At 40.1% G+C, this 17,538-nt stretch overlaps 1 protein-coding gene across 1 annotated transcript; it reads left to right on the top strand.

The window, feature by feature from the left end:
• The first annotated feature begins 1,260 nt into the window (after positions 1-1,260).
• Positions 1,261-4,282, top strand: LOC104228929 (WEB family protein At2g38370-like). The gene is made up of 2 exons (XM_009781481.2): positions 1,261-1,612; positions 2,675-4,282. Exons 1-2 carry the CDS (start codon positions 1,439-1,441, stop codon positions 4,109-4,111), a joined length of 1,611 nt encoding a protein of 536 aa, XP_009779783.1. The 5' UTR covers positions 1,261-1,438; the 3' UTR covers positions 4,112-4,282.
• The last annotated feature ends 13,256 nt before the right edge of the window (positions 4,283-17,538 follow it).

Genomic DNA, 17,538 nt, shown 5'->3' with positions numbered 1-17,538 from the left:
GTTCATAGCTGTACAAAGCCGAACAAACTTCTCTAAGAGAAACTTCGTCATTTCCATGGAGTAGAGTAGTTTCAAGGTGCTCGTACTCATCAGGAAGTGACGCCAACAACATCAAGGCCAAGTCACCATCATCATAAGTTGTATCCATATTTTGCAAATCTGTGACCAACTTATTGAAACTGGTGATATGTTCATTCATCGTGGTACCAGGAACATAGGTGAAGTGAAACAGTCTCTTCTTCATGTACAATTTATTTTGACTATTTTTCTTCAAAAATTTATCCTCCAGTGCTTTCCATAATTTACTTGCAAGAAGTTTCCTTTGTGTATGGATATTTCTGCTCTCTAGCAAGGAAGGATCGAATGGTACCGCAAGCAACACGGTTGAGAATCTTCCAATCTTCTTCTCCAATAACATCTGGTTTCTTTTCTTCAATGGCCAGATCTAGCCCTTGTTGAAAAAGGACATCTAGAACCTCGCCTTGCCACATCCCAAAATGTCCGGACCCGTCAAAAATTTCTACCGCAAATTTCGCATTTGACACAATTCTTGTCATAAGCGAAGATGCCAATGATGACGTATTGTTGACACTTGATGTAGATTCTTCTTGTTTATTGTCTCCCATATTTGACACAAATATTATTTAATAGCTGACGACACAAATCAAGATTATTTCCTTTCTGATGTAGAAGATCAGACTAAGCTGCAACCACAGAGCATACTCAGACAGAACCTTGACTCAGTTACCAAGATAAATCTTTTCTGATGTGGAAGATCAGACTATGCTGCAACCACAGAGCATACTTAGACAGTACCTTGGCTCTGATACCAATTGTTGCGGAAGCCAAATGTATATAGTGTGAATAAGTCACAACTACTATACCAAAAATTATGACAGCCACCAAATAATAAATAAGACAATAAAGCAACAATAAAGGGAACACCAGAATTTACGAGGTTCGGCTAATTTTGCCTACTCCTCGGACACAACCAATATTTTATTTCACTCCAAAAATACAAGTGAAATAATACTAAAGAGAGAAGATACAAATGCCTTAAACAGACGAGAAGGCAAATGAGAGGTGTGTTTAAATCCTAAACATTAGGCCTTTAAATCCTAAACATTAGGCCTTCTTTTATAGGGGCGAAATCCTCCCAAAACTTAAAAGCCCACCGATGTGGGACAAAATTTGCCAAATTCAACAAAAATATGCATTTCTCTAAACTATTCTTAATATAGAAAGTAAAAGGGTATTTTTAGTACATCATAAAACGGAGAGTGTTCATTTTAAAGAATTATCAAACATATATATTAGTTTGCACCCTGCTGCTCTCATACTATAAATGAACCGTTTGTCATAAATACCTTGGCACCCTGCTAGTTAATTAACTCCTCATTCACTCCTAAATTCTAACCAGCATTCATTTCTCTGTGCAATGGATGGAAATGGAGAATCGGCAGCGGCTGAAACCAAGAAGATTATCTGCAACCCAAGAGTGGAAATTGACACATCTCCGCCATTCGAGTCAGTGAAGGAGGCTGTGGACCATTTTGGGGGCAGTGGCCCTTGGATTCCCCATCACTTACTCCGTTTACCACCTCCCGACGATGTAAGTCCAAACACTGCCCTCTCTCTTTTTTCATTTCAGAGAGATTTCTACATGTTCACAGCCGGGGGACTGAAGTACAATTGTTCTCTAAACAGTAATTTCAACTACATGGAAATCAAACTTGAAGCTTGGCAATTGTCATTTGCAAGGCTTAAGTTAACTTTGTGATACCATATAATCTTGGTTATTATGACACTCAACCTGTGTTGTAGGCTGTAGCAGCTTAATTTGTTGGATTTTTATTTTTATTTTTTTTTAGTTTTTCTGTTTGTTGGCGTGAAACCACTCACATTGGAGCTGATAACAAAAGAAGCTACATACAACTTAATGGTGTGACTTCTTTTTGGAAAAATCATGCGAGTTTGACTCAAGTGAACAACGTCACATCACACCATATCAATGTCAAAGAGTGTCTTTAGGCTTTCCCCAGTTTATTGATTTTCATTGGGTTAGGTTTGTATGTCTGATATGAATGTTTTGTAATATTCACATACTGGTTCAAAGTTGCAAACTTTTACTCGCAGGAGTATTTTTCTGATTTTTGGTGTAGTTGAGCCAAAATTTTATTTTTATGCATATATACTATATGTTGACCCTTAACTACTTTGCATGTTAACTTTTTTATATGTTGACCATTAGTAAAATTTCTGGCCCCGCAACTGCGTACATGCCTAAGAAACTCGTAGTTTACTTCTTAAGCTACTATACTAGTTTGTGTACAACACATCCTTTTTTTCTCTCTGCCGTTCCATACTACTAGCTACTAGGTGATATGACATGAAAGTTCAATTCTGAATCTAATTAGTCTTCTTGGTCGCAATTCTTCGCATAGACAGTTGGTGGTGAGTAATGCTTTGTATTAGCTGTTGCACGCATTAGCAGCATGTAAAATGGCGGTATAGTACACATGCCAGATGATCATCGGTGTTTTATCATTTTACATACATTTTGTAAAAGCAGTTATAGTGTGTTTAAAGAGCTTTTTGATGATAATGACAATTGCTACTAGCATTTTGCTGTTTATCAACACATTCAATGATGAGATTTTACTGTTGTTGGCAGCATGATACGGAAATTGTAGACCTGGGCAAAATGGAGGAGCAAGCAGTAAAATTTGAGAAAGACTTGATTGTGAAGGAACAGGAGGCCCTCAATGTCTTAAGGGAAGTGGAAGCAGCTAAAAGATTTGTTGAAGGGTTGAAAGTAAATCTGATGCAAGAAGTGTCTGAGTTTGTGTCCAGTCCCGATTTAAATCCGGAGAGCCAAACACCAACTCCAAGTGAACAGTCAGTAGAAAACTTGAGTCTTTGTCCACTTCAGTCCCCGGGACATGTATTAATGGAATTGAACCGAGCAAAATTAGACCTTAACAAAATGTCAATAGATCTTACTGTAATTAGATCTTCTGTTGAGACGCTGAATAAGAAAATGAAGAAAGATAAGGTAATGCTTGACAGAAGCAGTCAGAGGAAGTCCCTCGCTTCAGCAGCAGGGTTCTCCATTGAGGAAAACAACACAAATGGAGACAGTTTTGATAACACTATGAGCAAAGAGCTCCAGCAATTGAGCTTTGAAGCAGAGCAATTCAAGAAAATGGCAGAAGCTTCAAGGTATGAGGTGATGAAGGCAATGTCAGAGATTGAACGAACAAAGGCAAGTATTAGAATGGCTGAAATGAGATTGCATGCTGCGAAAAAGATGGAAGAAGCAGCTAAAGCTGTGGAAGCAATTGCTTTTGCAGAAAGAAAGGTTTTACTAAATGGAAAGAATTCTTCGGCTGTTGTTCAGCAGAAACCTGAGGGGATCACAATTTCATACGAAGAATATTATGCTCTTGCCCGGAAAGCACAGCAAGCTGAAGAGCTATGCAAAACAAAATTCGTAGACACGGATACTATGCGTGGAACCAATGAAGCAAATCAATCTGAGGGGGCTATTACAAAGAAGATGGAGGAAACTACCAAGGAAATTAGACACAACAGGAATACTCTAGAAGAGGCTTTGGACAATGAACATGGTACTCAAAGAAGAAATCTTATTGAACAAGATGGTTTCTATAGGGAGAGATCAGAGCATACACAACTGCATTACTCGGGGCATAACTCAGCCAAATATAAGTTCAGAAATCCGCAGCCATCTCATACTAGTCATGGAAATCCTCGGCTAGTTGACGACAATGAACCAGACAATGCGAATGACAAATCTGTCCCTGTCTTTCGATCAACAATATCGATTGGAGATATACTGAGCAGGAAGCTGATTTTGCGAGATGATCATATTGTCGTGGGTAAGCATATGGAAAGCCACGCTGAAAGAAAACATGTGTCTTTTAGCCAAATGCTGCGAGAGCAAAGTGGGATCATATTGAATCCTACAAAAGCTACGAAAGATGGGAATGTACACAAGCAATACATTACTCACAAGAAGAAGTTTGGTTTCATCCAAGTACCACTTTCTAGGCAAAATAAGAAAAAGACACAGCCTTTGAATATGAGATGATTTTTTTCATCCGAGGAATAATGTCTGTCCGCCTTCCTCCCACATCAGTATGTTGTTTGCTTATTTACTAGGCTTGCACATGATGGCTGTTTTTTTTTTCAGTGTGCATTATCTGTCATATCTATTGTTGTTTGTGATTTGTGATTATTGGGTGTTGCCACTTTCTCTTCACGATTGTTTGTAGAGCTCCTCTTGAAGTAAGCAAGATCTAGTGCATTTTATGGCAAAAACAGTAAAACAGAATGCAGTTCCTTTCAAACCACTCGTAGTAAAGCTCATGTATTCGTTATTGCTGCTTCAGTAACAAGTCCTCCCCATTCAAATGAAATAGCGAAAGCTCATTGTCCAACTTTCCTTTGTTATATACTAGACAATAGACATGTCGATCAAAATACAAATCTATGTTATCTGGACATACCCAGATTTAAAAGGTTGCAACTTAAACAGCGGTAGATGAATTCTTGCCGCACCAGTACATGTCAAACTTTAGTGTCAGGTGTCCTACTAAACCTCAGCGCTAAACATAATATATCCATATCTTTACTGCCTGAATTTGGATTTAGAGCCCGTTTGGATTAGCTGATTGTAAATAGCTGATAAGCTGAAGTGCTGAAAAGTATTTTAAGTGCTGAAACTGATTTTTTAAATAAGTATTTACGTGTTTGGATAGACGTGCTGAAAGTAATAATAAGTATGGATTAGCTGATAAGTATTTCGTTGTTCATTCTTTTCTTTAGGAAGAAACTTTTTAATTTAACTTTTGTAAAGTTTGTAAGAGTATTTTAGTCATTTTAACAAAATAACAGCTTATCAACACATTTTTACCAAACACATCAACTGTTTATTATCACTTTTAGCACGTCTATCCAAACACGTAAATACTTATTTAAAAAATCTTTTTCAGCACTTAAAATACTTTTCAGCACTTCAAGCTTATCAGCTATTTACAATCAGCTAATCCAAACGGGCTCAAAGTCTTGGTCAAACTAAAAGTGCTTGTAAGCTGAAAAGTCATAAGTTGGTCACTTAGGGGTGACCAACTTATGACTCATGACTGATTTTAGCTTATAAGCATTGACTTATAAGCACTTTGGATGTTTACCAAACGCGTAGATAAGCCAAAATGTATTTATAAGTTAGTTTGACCAACTTATAAGCTTAGCCAAACACCCTCTTACTGAGACTGAATGGCCCAAATTCCAATATTATAATTTTGGAAGCTGAGATTGGAGCAAATACAGTCTATTATGTTGCTCTTTTTCTTTCTCAACTTCCTTGGTTTTTACTTGGCAGATTGTATGAGGCAATTCAAATCTTCGATTCACTTTATGGCCTAAAGTTAAATGATCAAATCAGTCTGCTCTCGCATTGACTCAATAAAAGTACTCCATCACAATAGAAGGTCTAGGTAAATTAAGTTCAACCAAGACATCAGTAACGAGAACAATTTTCCATTTTCTTACTACTTTTAATGATGTCTATCTAAGAAACGGAAGATTGTAACCTTCGAGTAAAAATAGCACGGTATAGCCAGTTTTCGGACTGGTCATTCAAAAATAGTCAGCGTTTACGAAGTCAATGAAAAATAACCACTATTTTGCTATAACAGAGACCGGTCCAGCATAATATATTGGAGTTCGGTGCACCTGTGTATGAACTCCAGCATATTATGCTGGACTAGTATACTTTGCTGACTCCAGTATAATATACTGGAGACTGGAGCACCGGTGCTCCAAACTCCAGTATATTATACTGGACAATTATACTTGCTGGAACTCCAGTATATTATGTTGTTCTAGTGTACTTATGCTGGAACTCCATCATATTATGCTGGAGTTCTAGCATACTTATCCTGGAACTCCAGTATAATATGCTGGAGTTCAAGCATGCTTATGCTGGAACTCTAGTATAATATACTGGCGTATTTTCTGGGTTTTAAACAATGTTTTTGCTCAAATTTGTCTTTACATGAAAAAGTGGCTAAATTTCGATTACTTTTGAAACTAAGCTATTTTTAAACGATCAATTGTAAATCTGGCTATTTTTTAATTTCTCCCAACTTTCGATAGTGAATGGCAGTCAGTTGTCCTTGTGGGCCTTTATTATCGAGTGCGTGTTTTATGGTCATCATTACAATTCTAACCAAATCTTTTTTGACACCTTTTGCTGCCCATAGTCATGAGTGTTAATTTTGACTCATAAATATGCAATTCGTCAACTAATTCAAAACATTGATGGATTGAGTGAGTGATATATTCATTTGGTTAAAATAAGTGTAATTCAATCCTCATGTGAATCGGCTCATCACAACTGAGAAATCAATTATAACCATCATTTTCTTCCCTCAAAAGGTGATCATTGTAGCTTCCAAACGCACACGTAAGTATACGTGGTCGACAAGTAATATAGGATTATAAGTGTAGATATCATACTCATGGGACTTGTGATTAACTATTCATTAAATTAAACTAAGATAGTTAATCTATTCAAGCACTTTTCTAAAGTGTGAATATTTAATAAAACTAATCTACAGTAATCAACAAAGAGATTAAATGAATAAATTGGTGAAATTAGACACGAATTCAATAAGAGACGATATTCTAGAGCTATGGTTGGCTAACAATCCCGTTGAGTTTTTTCACTTAAATTATCTAATTAGTTTATCTAGTTTATTGATTGACATGGTTAATATTACTCGTAGCCTTCTCCCGAAGTACTATTCGTCTATTCAAGCTAACCTAACGTCTATATTCCTATGGAATTAGAATTAACAAGAACACATTAATAGTTCCTGTATAGTAACCAAGCATGGCGATTAGGTATATTCATATCCTAACCGCAAATCCGTTCCCGATGCTCGAGTTCAAGATCTCGCTCTATCCAATCTTATATGCAATCTAAAATTCCCTCTCCCGAGTTCAATCCTAGATTCGTAGATAGTATTCAATTGGTGATTGTAATGACCCAACTGGTCGATTTGAGCTTTTGCACTTCGCTCGCCAGTTCTCGGGCATGACTAGCCACGTGTGATGTATTATAACTTATGTAAATCGTCGGTTTTGGTTTTCAGGATAATCAGAAAAGATTTGGAAGAAAAATTCTAAGTTTGAAGCTTTAAATTTGAAATGTTTGACGAAGTTTTGACTTTTTAGTATTTGATCTGGGATTTAGATTTTTATGATTTGGTTAGCTCCGTTAGGTGATTTTAGACTTGGGAGCGCATTCGGAATGTGATTTGGAGGTCTGTGGTAGATTTAGGCTAGAATTGGCGAAATTAAAAATTTGGAGTTTCTTGTGAGTAGTGAAAATCTTGATATCGGGGTCGGAATAGAATTTCAAAAGTTGGAGTAGGTTCATAGTATCATTTATGATGTGTGTGCAAAATTTCAGGTCATTCGGACGAGGTTTGATAGGTTTCGACATTGTTTGTGGAATTTAAAAGTTTCTAAGTTCTTAAGCTTGAATCCGAGGTTGATTTGGTTTTTTTGGTAATGTTTTGAGTGATTCGAAGGCTCGACTAAGTTTGAACGATATTATGGGATGTGTTGGCATGTTTGGTTGAGGTCCTGAGGGCCTCGGGTGAGTTTCGCGTGGTTAACGGACCAATCCTTGGTTTTGGGAGATGGTAGATTTTTGCTGGTATTTTATTGCAGAAGGTTTGTTCTTCGCGTTCGCGAAGATTTCCCCATGTTCGCGAAGAAGAGATTGGTCTAGGGGAGAAAATGCTATTTGCGTTCGCGATTCAGGGGATGCATCTGCGCAGGTTTGCGCTCCAAAGAATCGTGAACGCGTGAAAGGCATCGCGTTCGCGTAGGGAAGTTGGAGAAGCTGGGACCCCAGGACTTTGCTCATCGAGTTCACGTAGGATGGGCCGCGTTCGCGAAGGCTTTGGTAGCTGAAGCTTCGCGTTCAGGAGAAGGAGCCCGCGTTCGCGAAAGAGGATAAGGTGAGCAGTGGAGGTTTGTTCTCTGAACACCCCTAGTGAGCGTGGGTACCAAGTGTGAGTGATGTGATATTTCCCAAGGGGCTGTTATCGATTTATGTTGTGCCCGATGGGCTGATTACGAGTGACTGTGAGGTAGCCTGAGGGGCTGGTTCTGTTTATATTTTTGCTCGAGGGGCAGTTTATGATTCATTTTGCCCGAGGGGCTGTATACGAGTGATTTTTTGCCCGAGGGGCCGACTATGTTTTCATCATTTCTACTCACTATTTCATCACTTGTTTGAAAACTACTGAGAGATGTTTTAAATGGATTTTTCACATCTTTGAATGATTTTTACCGTAAACTGGATTTTTAATGAAATGATTTTATTTATTCTTATTACTTAATGAGTTGGCGTACTCACATTACACCATGCACCTTGTGTGCAGATCCAGGAGTTGCGGGGCGCGATAGTGAGCATTGATCATTCATTCAGCAGGTCTCAGAGTCGACAAGGTAGTTGCATGGCGTTCGCAACCCTGTTCTTCTCCCTCATATCTTCCCTAGATTTATTTAGTATGGTCTTCCAGTCTTGTTTAAACTTTATTATAGTGAGGTAGAGTTGTAGTTGCTCGTGACTTGTGGCACCTCGATGTCAGGCTTGTGCTATGTTTCGTACTGATTATTTAGACTTATATTATGAGATTTCTTGTTAATTAATGGCTTAAAAATGACTTTTATAGAATAATGGTTTGATTTGAGAATTGTGTCGGCTGGCCTAGTTTCACGATAGCGTCATTAAGACAGGATCAGTTTTAGGGTCATGACAAGTTGGTATCAGAGCCTAGGTTACATAGGTCTCACGAGTCATGAGCAGGTTTAGTAGAGTCTCGCGGATCGGTACAGAGACGTCTGTACTTATCTTCGAGAGGCTGCAAAACCTTTAAGAAAAACTTCACATTCTTGAATTCTTATCGTGCGACATTGATTCAGCTTGAAATGTAACTCTTGAAATTCCTTCCACGCGTTCGTATGCGCACATGAGCGCTCGGTATCAGCCGTGCATCAATGGCTTATGATTATCGAAGGGCGTGATGTGGTTTTTATGTGTTAATGTTGGTCCAGTATGGAGGACTTGAGTTTGGGTTTTGCCTATAGCTTGAGCACTGAGGCGTTGATTATGTGAGAACATGCTTCTGGATTTATATGTTCGGTAGTGTCCCTATTAGTGGAAGTGATGACTGGATGGCTATGTGATGAGTATGATGTGACTGCGAGATGTGTTCATATGATTTAAATGTGTCGAGAGTAGTCTGCTTGAGGATAGAAGAACTATTTGGTGCTTGATTTCCATCTTGATTTGATGTGTAGCCCTGAGTTATGGGTGTATTGAAGGATCTTTTCACGTTGTCTAGTTGGGAAGTGAAGTAGATTTCATGTTGTGATATGAGTTCAGACTCAGGATAATTAAGTGATTGCGTGATGTTTATGACAGTGGACGGGTATAAAGAGATGTTAGTTTGAGGTGAAGCAGGTGGGTTATCTCCTGCGGAGTGTTCTGAAGTTGTGTGATCCCTATGTTGTTTGGTAGCGAGATCTCTATTACCAGTGAAATATATGTGTTGCAATTTGAATTTGGATTGCTTAATAGTGGGCTTAACTGTTACGAGGGTGAATACGAGATTTGCAGAAGATTTGAGGTACTAGATGGCTTGTATTGCATGAGCTTATGAAGGATTTAGTTTAATATCACCATGGTATTATGGCAGCAGAAGAGTATGGGCATTGTGAGTTCTGTGTGTTCTGACCTATGGTTTTGAGCCAAGTGGGGGAGCCTACTATTGATTAGTTGATTGCACGGTTATGTGTTGTATTGGTTTTAGTTTGAGGTATAATAGTGAATCAGTTGTGGCTTGTAGGGGTTGATATCGAGGATGGCTCGAGTAAAGGGAATTTTTAATAAAGGTTATGTTATGTTTTATGGGTGTATGAGAATCACGGAATGACTTGAGTTGTTATTGGTGAAGGATGTACGATGCATAGAGTAGGAATTTATTTGGTTGCATTAAGGTGGAGTTACTTCCATAGGTTTTGCTGTTCTAATGGGGCACATGTCGTTTGGTTCATTTGATCAGTCTAATTGAAACCGGAGTAGAGTGGATGACTCCTGGGAATGGTTTTCAAGGATTCAAGATTTACATGTAGTAATTGGGAATCGTCAAGCTAGAAACTGAGATTTATATGGGAGGATGTCAGGACTTGTGGCATTTCTGTATCATTATGAATTCTACATACCAGTATCAGGAAGGCGAAGGTAATGGATTTAGATTCGCAAAAGGTCTCTGCAGAGCGGGTATTTCGGTTGTGGTACTTTTGGGGGTGCTTCAGAAGAATACAATGGTTTATGAGCCTTAGGGCGGTGTGGCTTTATGCTAAAGTTCGTGGGGAAAGTTTTAGTTAAGGATAGTGGTATACTAGCAAGGAAACGTATCAATTTGAAAGGTAATTCGGAAGGAACTCAGAGAATTAGGATAGCTTAGTAGTAGGTTGGATCGGCATGGTAATGGATATGATCGGTTCTTGGGTGCTTATGATGCGTCGGGCTTCTACAGGTGTTTCGTGGCAATGCTCTTAGGTTTTGATGGCCTGCGTAGCTTGGTTGAGTTAGAGGAATTCAGTCCTGACAGTTTGGTTTTGTGCAAATGGGATTCAGAGAGTTCTTGATGGTTTCTACCACGGTTGGAGGTGTACATTTTCTACTGGCTTGAGGAGCATGTGATGTAAAGTGATTTTCTTCTAGATGGGATCAAATGGAAAATTCTTGGCTAGTTGAGTACGTAGCTGCTTGTGGTTCGGAATGGATACGAAGTTCTCATGTATATCCTAGGATGGTACGGTATATGCGGTATGTTGTGTAGGATTGAGATTTGCATGTGTAAGGTCACAGTTCAGTTCTGAAAGGAATGTCATAAATTCTTAGACAGTATGGGTAGTTTCAGACGACTAGGTAAATAATATCACTAATTGGTGTGACTTGATGAGGGTATACATTTCAGAAAGGGCAATGTGTTTGAGTTAAGGGTACTTCATTGGTATTGCGGCGCTCTCTTGTTGGATAGACTGCTGATATTCAAGTTTGCTTGGTGGCACAGAAGAATTATAGGAGTATCCCTCATGGAATGATTAAGTATTAGAGGTATGTTATGTATTCGAGCGGTAGAGTTGGGATCAGATATGGTGATTCGTGTGCCTTATGGATTTGGAGACCGGGAGTTCTCATAGACAGGTTATGTCATAGTTGTGGACTGCGTATATCGGTCTTGTGTGGTGACTATTGGAGGTTGGGAGGCCCAAGTGGATCCGTTGTTGTTTAGCATGGTGGATTTTGATTTGATATTGGGTATGGATTGGTTGTCTCTGTGTCGTGCTATTTTGGACTATTACGCTAAGACGACGACGTTGGCTATGTCGGGAATGCCACAGATTGAGTGGTGAGGTTCGACGGGTTATGTTCCCAGTAGAGTGATTTCATTTTTGAAGGACCAACTGATGGTTGGGAATGGGTTGTCTTTCTTATTTGGCCTTCGTGAGGGATGTCAGTGTAGAGACTCCTACCATTGATTCGGTTCCGGTGGTGAGGATTTTTCGGATGTGTTTCCTGCTGCTGGACATGCCGCCGGACAAGGTTGTTGATTTCGGTATCGATTTGGTGCCGGACACCGTATCGTATGGCACCGGCGGAGTTAAAATAGTTGAAGGAGCAGCTTCAGGAACTCCTTGATGAGGGGTTCATTGGTAGGCCAATATGGATGTGTGTTCTGCATCGAGTCAGCTTTGTTAACTTTGAGTGTTATTGTTGAGGGATGTGCTGATTTGATTGTTATTGAGCTTATTAGTGTTCTGGGAGATCTATGAGTTACCTTTCCGTGTTGCTATAGGCACATATGGTGCAGTTCTATTGGGGTCTCATAATGGAATTCGAGCGGGAAGAGTATTGGGTATTGCTCGGTGGATGGAGTATCGCTTGTGTCAATTCGGGTTTGTGTGGTGTTATGTCATTTGCTTCGCTGTGGTTATGATGAGCTTTTGGTACTAGACATCAAATTGCGCGTGGTTGTTGATTTTGAGCATAGCAAATTGAGGTGTTTCATGTGGACCAGTGTTTGGATAGGGTCGCGCATTGCAATGAAGTTATGTGGAAGTATGATCCTTCGGGTTAGAATCGTGTGTTCTGGTTCTACAATGTGTGATGGGTTCTCAACATCGTGTTGTGGTGGTACTGGTGAGATTGCGGTACAACTCTCTCATTTGAGTCATTTTTTTCCATGATTTGAGTACATTTGGACTGTTGCTTATTGGTGTACGGGTCGCACGGGTTGTGGGTTTAGATTGTATCGATGTGTCATGTCACTAGAGTAGTCGTGTTGGATGAGATGAGGTCATTGAGATCTAGAATGAATACTACCAGATTCGATTTCAGCATGTTGGAAGGATAAGATCGGGATTTGGCTTAGAATTTACGATGGTCCTTGCCAAAGGAGAGAAGCTCTACGACTGGTTGATCTGAGGAATGGTTATGACTTTCTGTGTGTTTCATTCATCATTGGCAGTATGCGAAAGTGTTGGAATAAGGCTTGAGTTTGATAAGAGGTTTATTACCGGAATTAGGTTATTTGAGCAGCTGCTGTGATTAGAAGTTATCGCCATGAGTGTTTGAGTTGTGTGGTATATCACTTGATTTTCATCTTGAATTGCGGTTATGGCTTGATACAGCGTGTTCCGACTTATTCAGTGTGTAGATGTGAGATTCTGGTCTTATAGATAATTTTGGAAGTGAAAAAAAAAATTAGTTCAAAGGTTATGGGCTAGATTGGATTTTAAAATTTCAGTTACATTGTTCTATCGGACTTATATGAGATAGGGTGATGTGGGATCACCCCCAGGTACGTGCAAGGTAAGGTTACACATCGATTTGATTGCTTTCGGAACAACTCTGGGCACGTTCGAGGACGAACGTATGTTTAAGTTGGGGAGGATTGTAACGACCCGATCGGTCGTTTTGAGCTTTTGCACTTCGCTCGCCAATTCTTGGGCATGACTAGCCCCATATGATATATTATGATTTATGTCAATCGTCGGTTTTGGTTTTCAGGATAATCGGAATAGATTTAGAAGAAAAAATCTTAGTTTGAAGCTTTAAATTTGAAAGGTTTGATCAAGTTTTGACTTTTTAGTATTCGATCTCAGATTTGGATTCTTATGATTTGGTTAGCTCCGTTAGGTGATTCTGGACTTTAGAGCGTGTCCGGAATGTGATTTGGAGGTCCGTGGTAGATTTAGGCTTGAATTGGCAAAATTGGAAATTTGGAGTTTCTATCGACAGTGAAAATCTTGATATCGGGGTTGGAATGGAATTCCGCAAGTTAGAGTAGGTTCGTAGTGTCATTTGTGATGTGTGTGCAAAATTTTAAGTCATTCGTACGAGGTTTGATAGGTTTCGGCTTGAATCTGAGGGCCTCGGGTGAATTTTAGGTTCGTAGTGTCGTTTGTAAGTTTCTAAGTTCTTAGGCTTGAATCCGAGGTTGATTTGGTTTTTCGGTATTGTTTTGAGTGATTCGAAGGCTCGATTAAGTTTGAATGATGTTATGTGATGTGTTGTCATGTTTTTTTGAGGTCTCGAGGGCCTCGAGTGAATTTTGGGTGGTTAACGGACCAATCCTTGGTTTTGGGAGATGGCAGATTTTTGCTGGTATTTTATTGCAGAAGGTTTGTTCTTCGCATCCGTGAAGATTTCCTCGCGTTCGCGAAGAAGAGCTTGGTTAGGGGAGAAAATGATCTTCGTGTTTGCGAGTCAAGGGACGCGTCCGTGTAGGTTTGGGCTCCAGAGAATAGCGAACGCGTCAAAGGCGTCGCATTTGCGTAGGGAAGTTGGAGTAACTGGTACCCCAGGAGTTTGCTCATCGCGTTCGCGTAGGAGGGGTCCCGTTCGCGAAGGCTTTAGCAACTGATGCTTCGCATTCGCGAGAAGGATCCCGCGTTCGCGAAAGAGGAAAAGGTGAGCAGTAGAGGTTTGTTCTACGCGAACGCGAGAAGGTGGTCACGTTCGCGATAAAGGCCACATCTGGGCAGAAACTTTAAGTTCAAAATCGAGGGTTTTAGTCCATAACTTCAAAATTCATTAAAGAGCTTGGGAGAAGGCAATTTTGGAGGGGATTATCAGAGGATTGATTGGGGTAAGTGTTCTTCACTCAAATTTGGTTAAATTTCATGATTAAGTCTTGATTTTTATCATTTAATTTGGGGTGAAAATGGAAGAAAATTTGGAGAGTTCATTTTGATGATTTGGATAGCCATTTGATGTCAGATTTTGGTGAATTTGATATGGGTAGACTCGTGAGCGAATGGGCTTTCTAGTTTTGTAATTTTTATCTGATTCCGAGACGTGGGCTCGGGGGCCGGGTTTGAGCCAATTTCGTAATTTTTGAGTTAATTTGATTATTTTCGTTTGGGCTTTGTTCCTTTAGCGTATATTGATGATAATATACTGATTTTGGTTAGATTTGGCGCATTAGGAGGTCGAGTATAGAGGCAAAGGCATCGCGGGTTAGAGTTTGTACCGGTTTGAGGTAAGTAATGATTGTAAATGTTGTCCTGAGGGTATGAAACCCCAGATTTCACATTGTTTCACTACTTTGAGGTGATGCACACGCTGGATGACGAGCATGGGGTCGTGCACCATTGGGGATTGTGACTTGGTCCGTCCCGTGCGACTATTATGTCGCGTATTTGATTGAAAACTATTTGATACTATTGAGTTTTGGAAAGTATTACTATGTTTTGGACTGGATGCCATATTTGGGGGATTTCTTTACTGAAATTCCTCATTGTTTTGATTTAATAACTGTACTCAGTCATGCTGTGTTTTACTGATTTCATAACTCAGTCTTATTTACTCCGTTTTGATACTTTAAATGATATTTTGATTGAGCAACCTGTTTTACTATAACCTGAGTGGCTTTAGAGGTTTCTAACTGAGAGAGGCTGAGGGTCTGTGTTGTGAGGATATCATGGGATCAGGCTACGCACCGCAACATGTTGTAATGATTTGTGATATATGAGAGGCCGAGGGCTTGATTTATTACGCTACGAGGTGGCTTGTTATGTGAGGCCGAGGGCCTGATTGATTATGCCACGAGATGGCTTATTATAGCGCTTGGGCTGTAGGATACCCTCCGAAGTCTGAACGCCCCTAGTGAGTGCGGGTACCCAGTGTGAGTGATGTGATGTTGCCCGAGGGGCGGTTATCGATTCATGTTGTGCCCGAGAGGCTGATTACGAGTGAATGTGAGGTAGCCCGAGGGGCTGGTTCATTTGATATTTTTGCCCGAAGGGCGGTTTATGATTCATTTGCCCGAGGGGCTATATACGAGTGAGTTTTTGCCCAAGGGCCCGACTATGTTTTTATCATTTCTACTCACTGTTTCATCACTTGTTTGAAAACTGCTAAAAGATGTCTTAAACGGAGTTTTCACATCTTGGGTTGGATTCATCGTAGGGTTTTCGCATTCATCGTCTACTTTCTGGGCATGATAGTATTTCCAAGCAAAGGGGACAATATCCACACCAGGCTGGCTATGGTAGCCAAAATTTTAATGGAGGGAATTTAGGGACAAATATATACTATTGTTCCAATGATTATAGCAGAAATATACCGGGCCCTGGATCGCTGCAAGAAAAGGGTTCAAACATTTTGAGGGCTGTAACTTGTTGCTGTAGATTTGGTTGTTAGAACATCTCCAAAGAGGCCAATACCGTCAGGAGTTCCTACGAGGCCATGGAATGATCACATAACTTTCTACCATAAAAAAGAATGACCTTTATCCCAGACAGGTTTTCCCAACCAGAGAATGCTACAGAATGGTGCAGTTCTTCATCAATCTGACCGAGGATCAGGTTCATTGGATGTTCGAGTGATTCCCTACTAGTGAATTCATCATCAGATCCAGGAATGTTCCGCATTTGGTGTTGATCGGGCTAAGGGGAATATATCCCTATGTTCCTATTAGAGTCATGAGACAAGTTGGTAGAAAGCAAGTCATACCACGAGTCTCTAAAATGGGTCACTACTGAGCAGATTTTCAAGATGCTGACATCCCGTACAAATGTGAAGCTAAGCACATGTGGCACTTGAAGGTCATTGTGGAAAGGGATACCATCGAGCCAGATCGATACCATGCAAGGCATGTGTACTTCTACCCATTATGGTTGGACGATAGCATAGCGAGAATAGTCGAGCTAGGGGTCGGTCAAGGAAACAGAGTCGTAGATGAAGATGCTGAAGCATAGGTGAATATAGGAGGTTGTGCAAAAGAGTTCACGAGTCCAAGGCCAGACATGTGGAACAACACAAGATTGATATGAAGTCGATTAACGAATGGAGGGAAATGGCTACAAAGTCAACAAAGAGATTGGAATATCTAGAGCAGGGTCTAATAGAGTTAGAAGGAAGATGAGGAAGAGAGTCATAAACTGCCAGAATGCAGAGGGCAATGAAGAAGGACACCTAGCAAGGGCATATTTGCTGCTAGACATGCACGACCTAGGGAATCTGATCGATGGAGCCAAGAGAGCCAAGCATGGAAAAGGTTCATCTAGGACCAAGTATATTAGGATTATTGGTTTTAGACTTACTTTTCGAGTGTAATAAGGCTAAATGCCATTAGTGACTTATTTATTTCGTATCGTTTTAGATTCATCTTCTTTATCATATTAATGAAATGAGGAAATTATCAATATTAAATTTCTCCAAATCTACTTGTCGCTAGGCCTACCTCGGGCACAACGAGGTTCCACGAATTAGGACGCAAATTTACATTTTTACAATACTACAAATGCTTTTAAAAATCTTCACTGACTTGGTTACCTTTTTGTTTTTCTTTCTTTTGATTATTCCTATCCTCTATGGTTGGTTCGCACATACTGACATCATCAATGTATCACACTAGATCTAGAGGCCCTCCACCTCCTCCTCCTCCTCCAACCAATCCAAAAAGCAAGGGAAAAGCCAAGATGGATGATATAAGTGGTGTTAGAAAAGCTGACGCTCCACATGCTGAGAATGTGGAAACTTCAGATGGTCGGAGTGCCCCGACGCAAAATGATTTGATCCAATGGTTGGAACAGAAAATACTAGAATTGCAAGGAGAGATTGAGCAGGTCCGCAACTTGGCAAACCTCTCCCTCACACTAAACGTCCCAAACATCAACCAACCAAATACCCAAAACCCAGTACCTCCTCAAACCACACCCAACCAACGCCCGCAAAATCCTCCCGCACCCCAACAATATACAACAACTCTTTAAAATCCTAATCCTTTACCCATACCGACACCCTTTCAATACCAGCATCTCCCGACTTAATATCCGCAAACCATTTATCACACTCCTCAGAATACCCCACAACCTATTCCCGATCCTCAAAATTCAACCAATGATCACCATTAC

Source organism: Nicotiana sylvestris, chromosome 3, assembly GCF_000393655.2.
Source record: "Nicotiana sylvestris chromosome 3, ASM39365v2, whole genome shotgun sequence".
In the NCBI taxonomy this organism is placed as follows: domain Eukaryota; kingdom Viridiplantae; phylum Streptophyta; class Magnoliopsida; order Solanales; family Solanaceae; genus Nicotiana; species Nicotiana sylvestris.
The sequence above is the reverse complement of the archived record's forward strand: the minus strand, read 5'-3'. Positions and strand labels throughout refer to the sequence as shown.

What these genes read in the sequence shown, in the direction of transcription:
- LOC104228929 (XM_009781481.2), top strand. Translation starts at nt 1,439, where the DNA reads ATGGATGGAAATGGAGAATCGGCAGCGGCTGAAACCAAGAAGATTATC. An exon ending in GTTTACCACCTCCCGACGAT is followed by an intron (nt 1,613 to 2,674) that starts GTAAGTCCAAAC and finishes TGTTGTTGGCAG; the next exon opens with CATGATACGGAAATTGTAGA.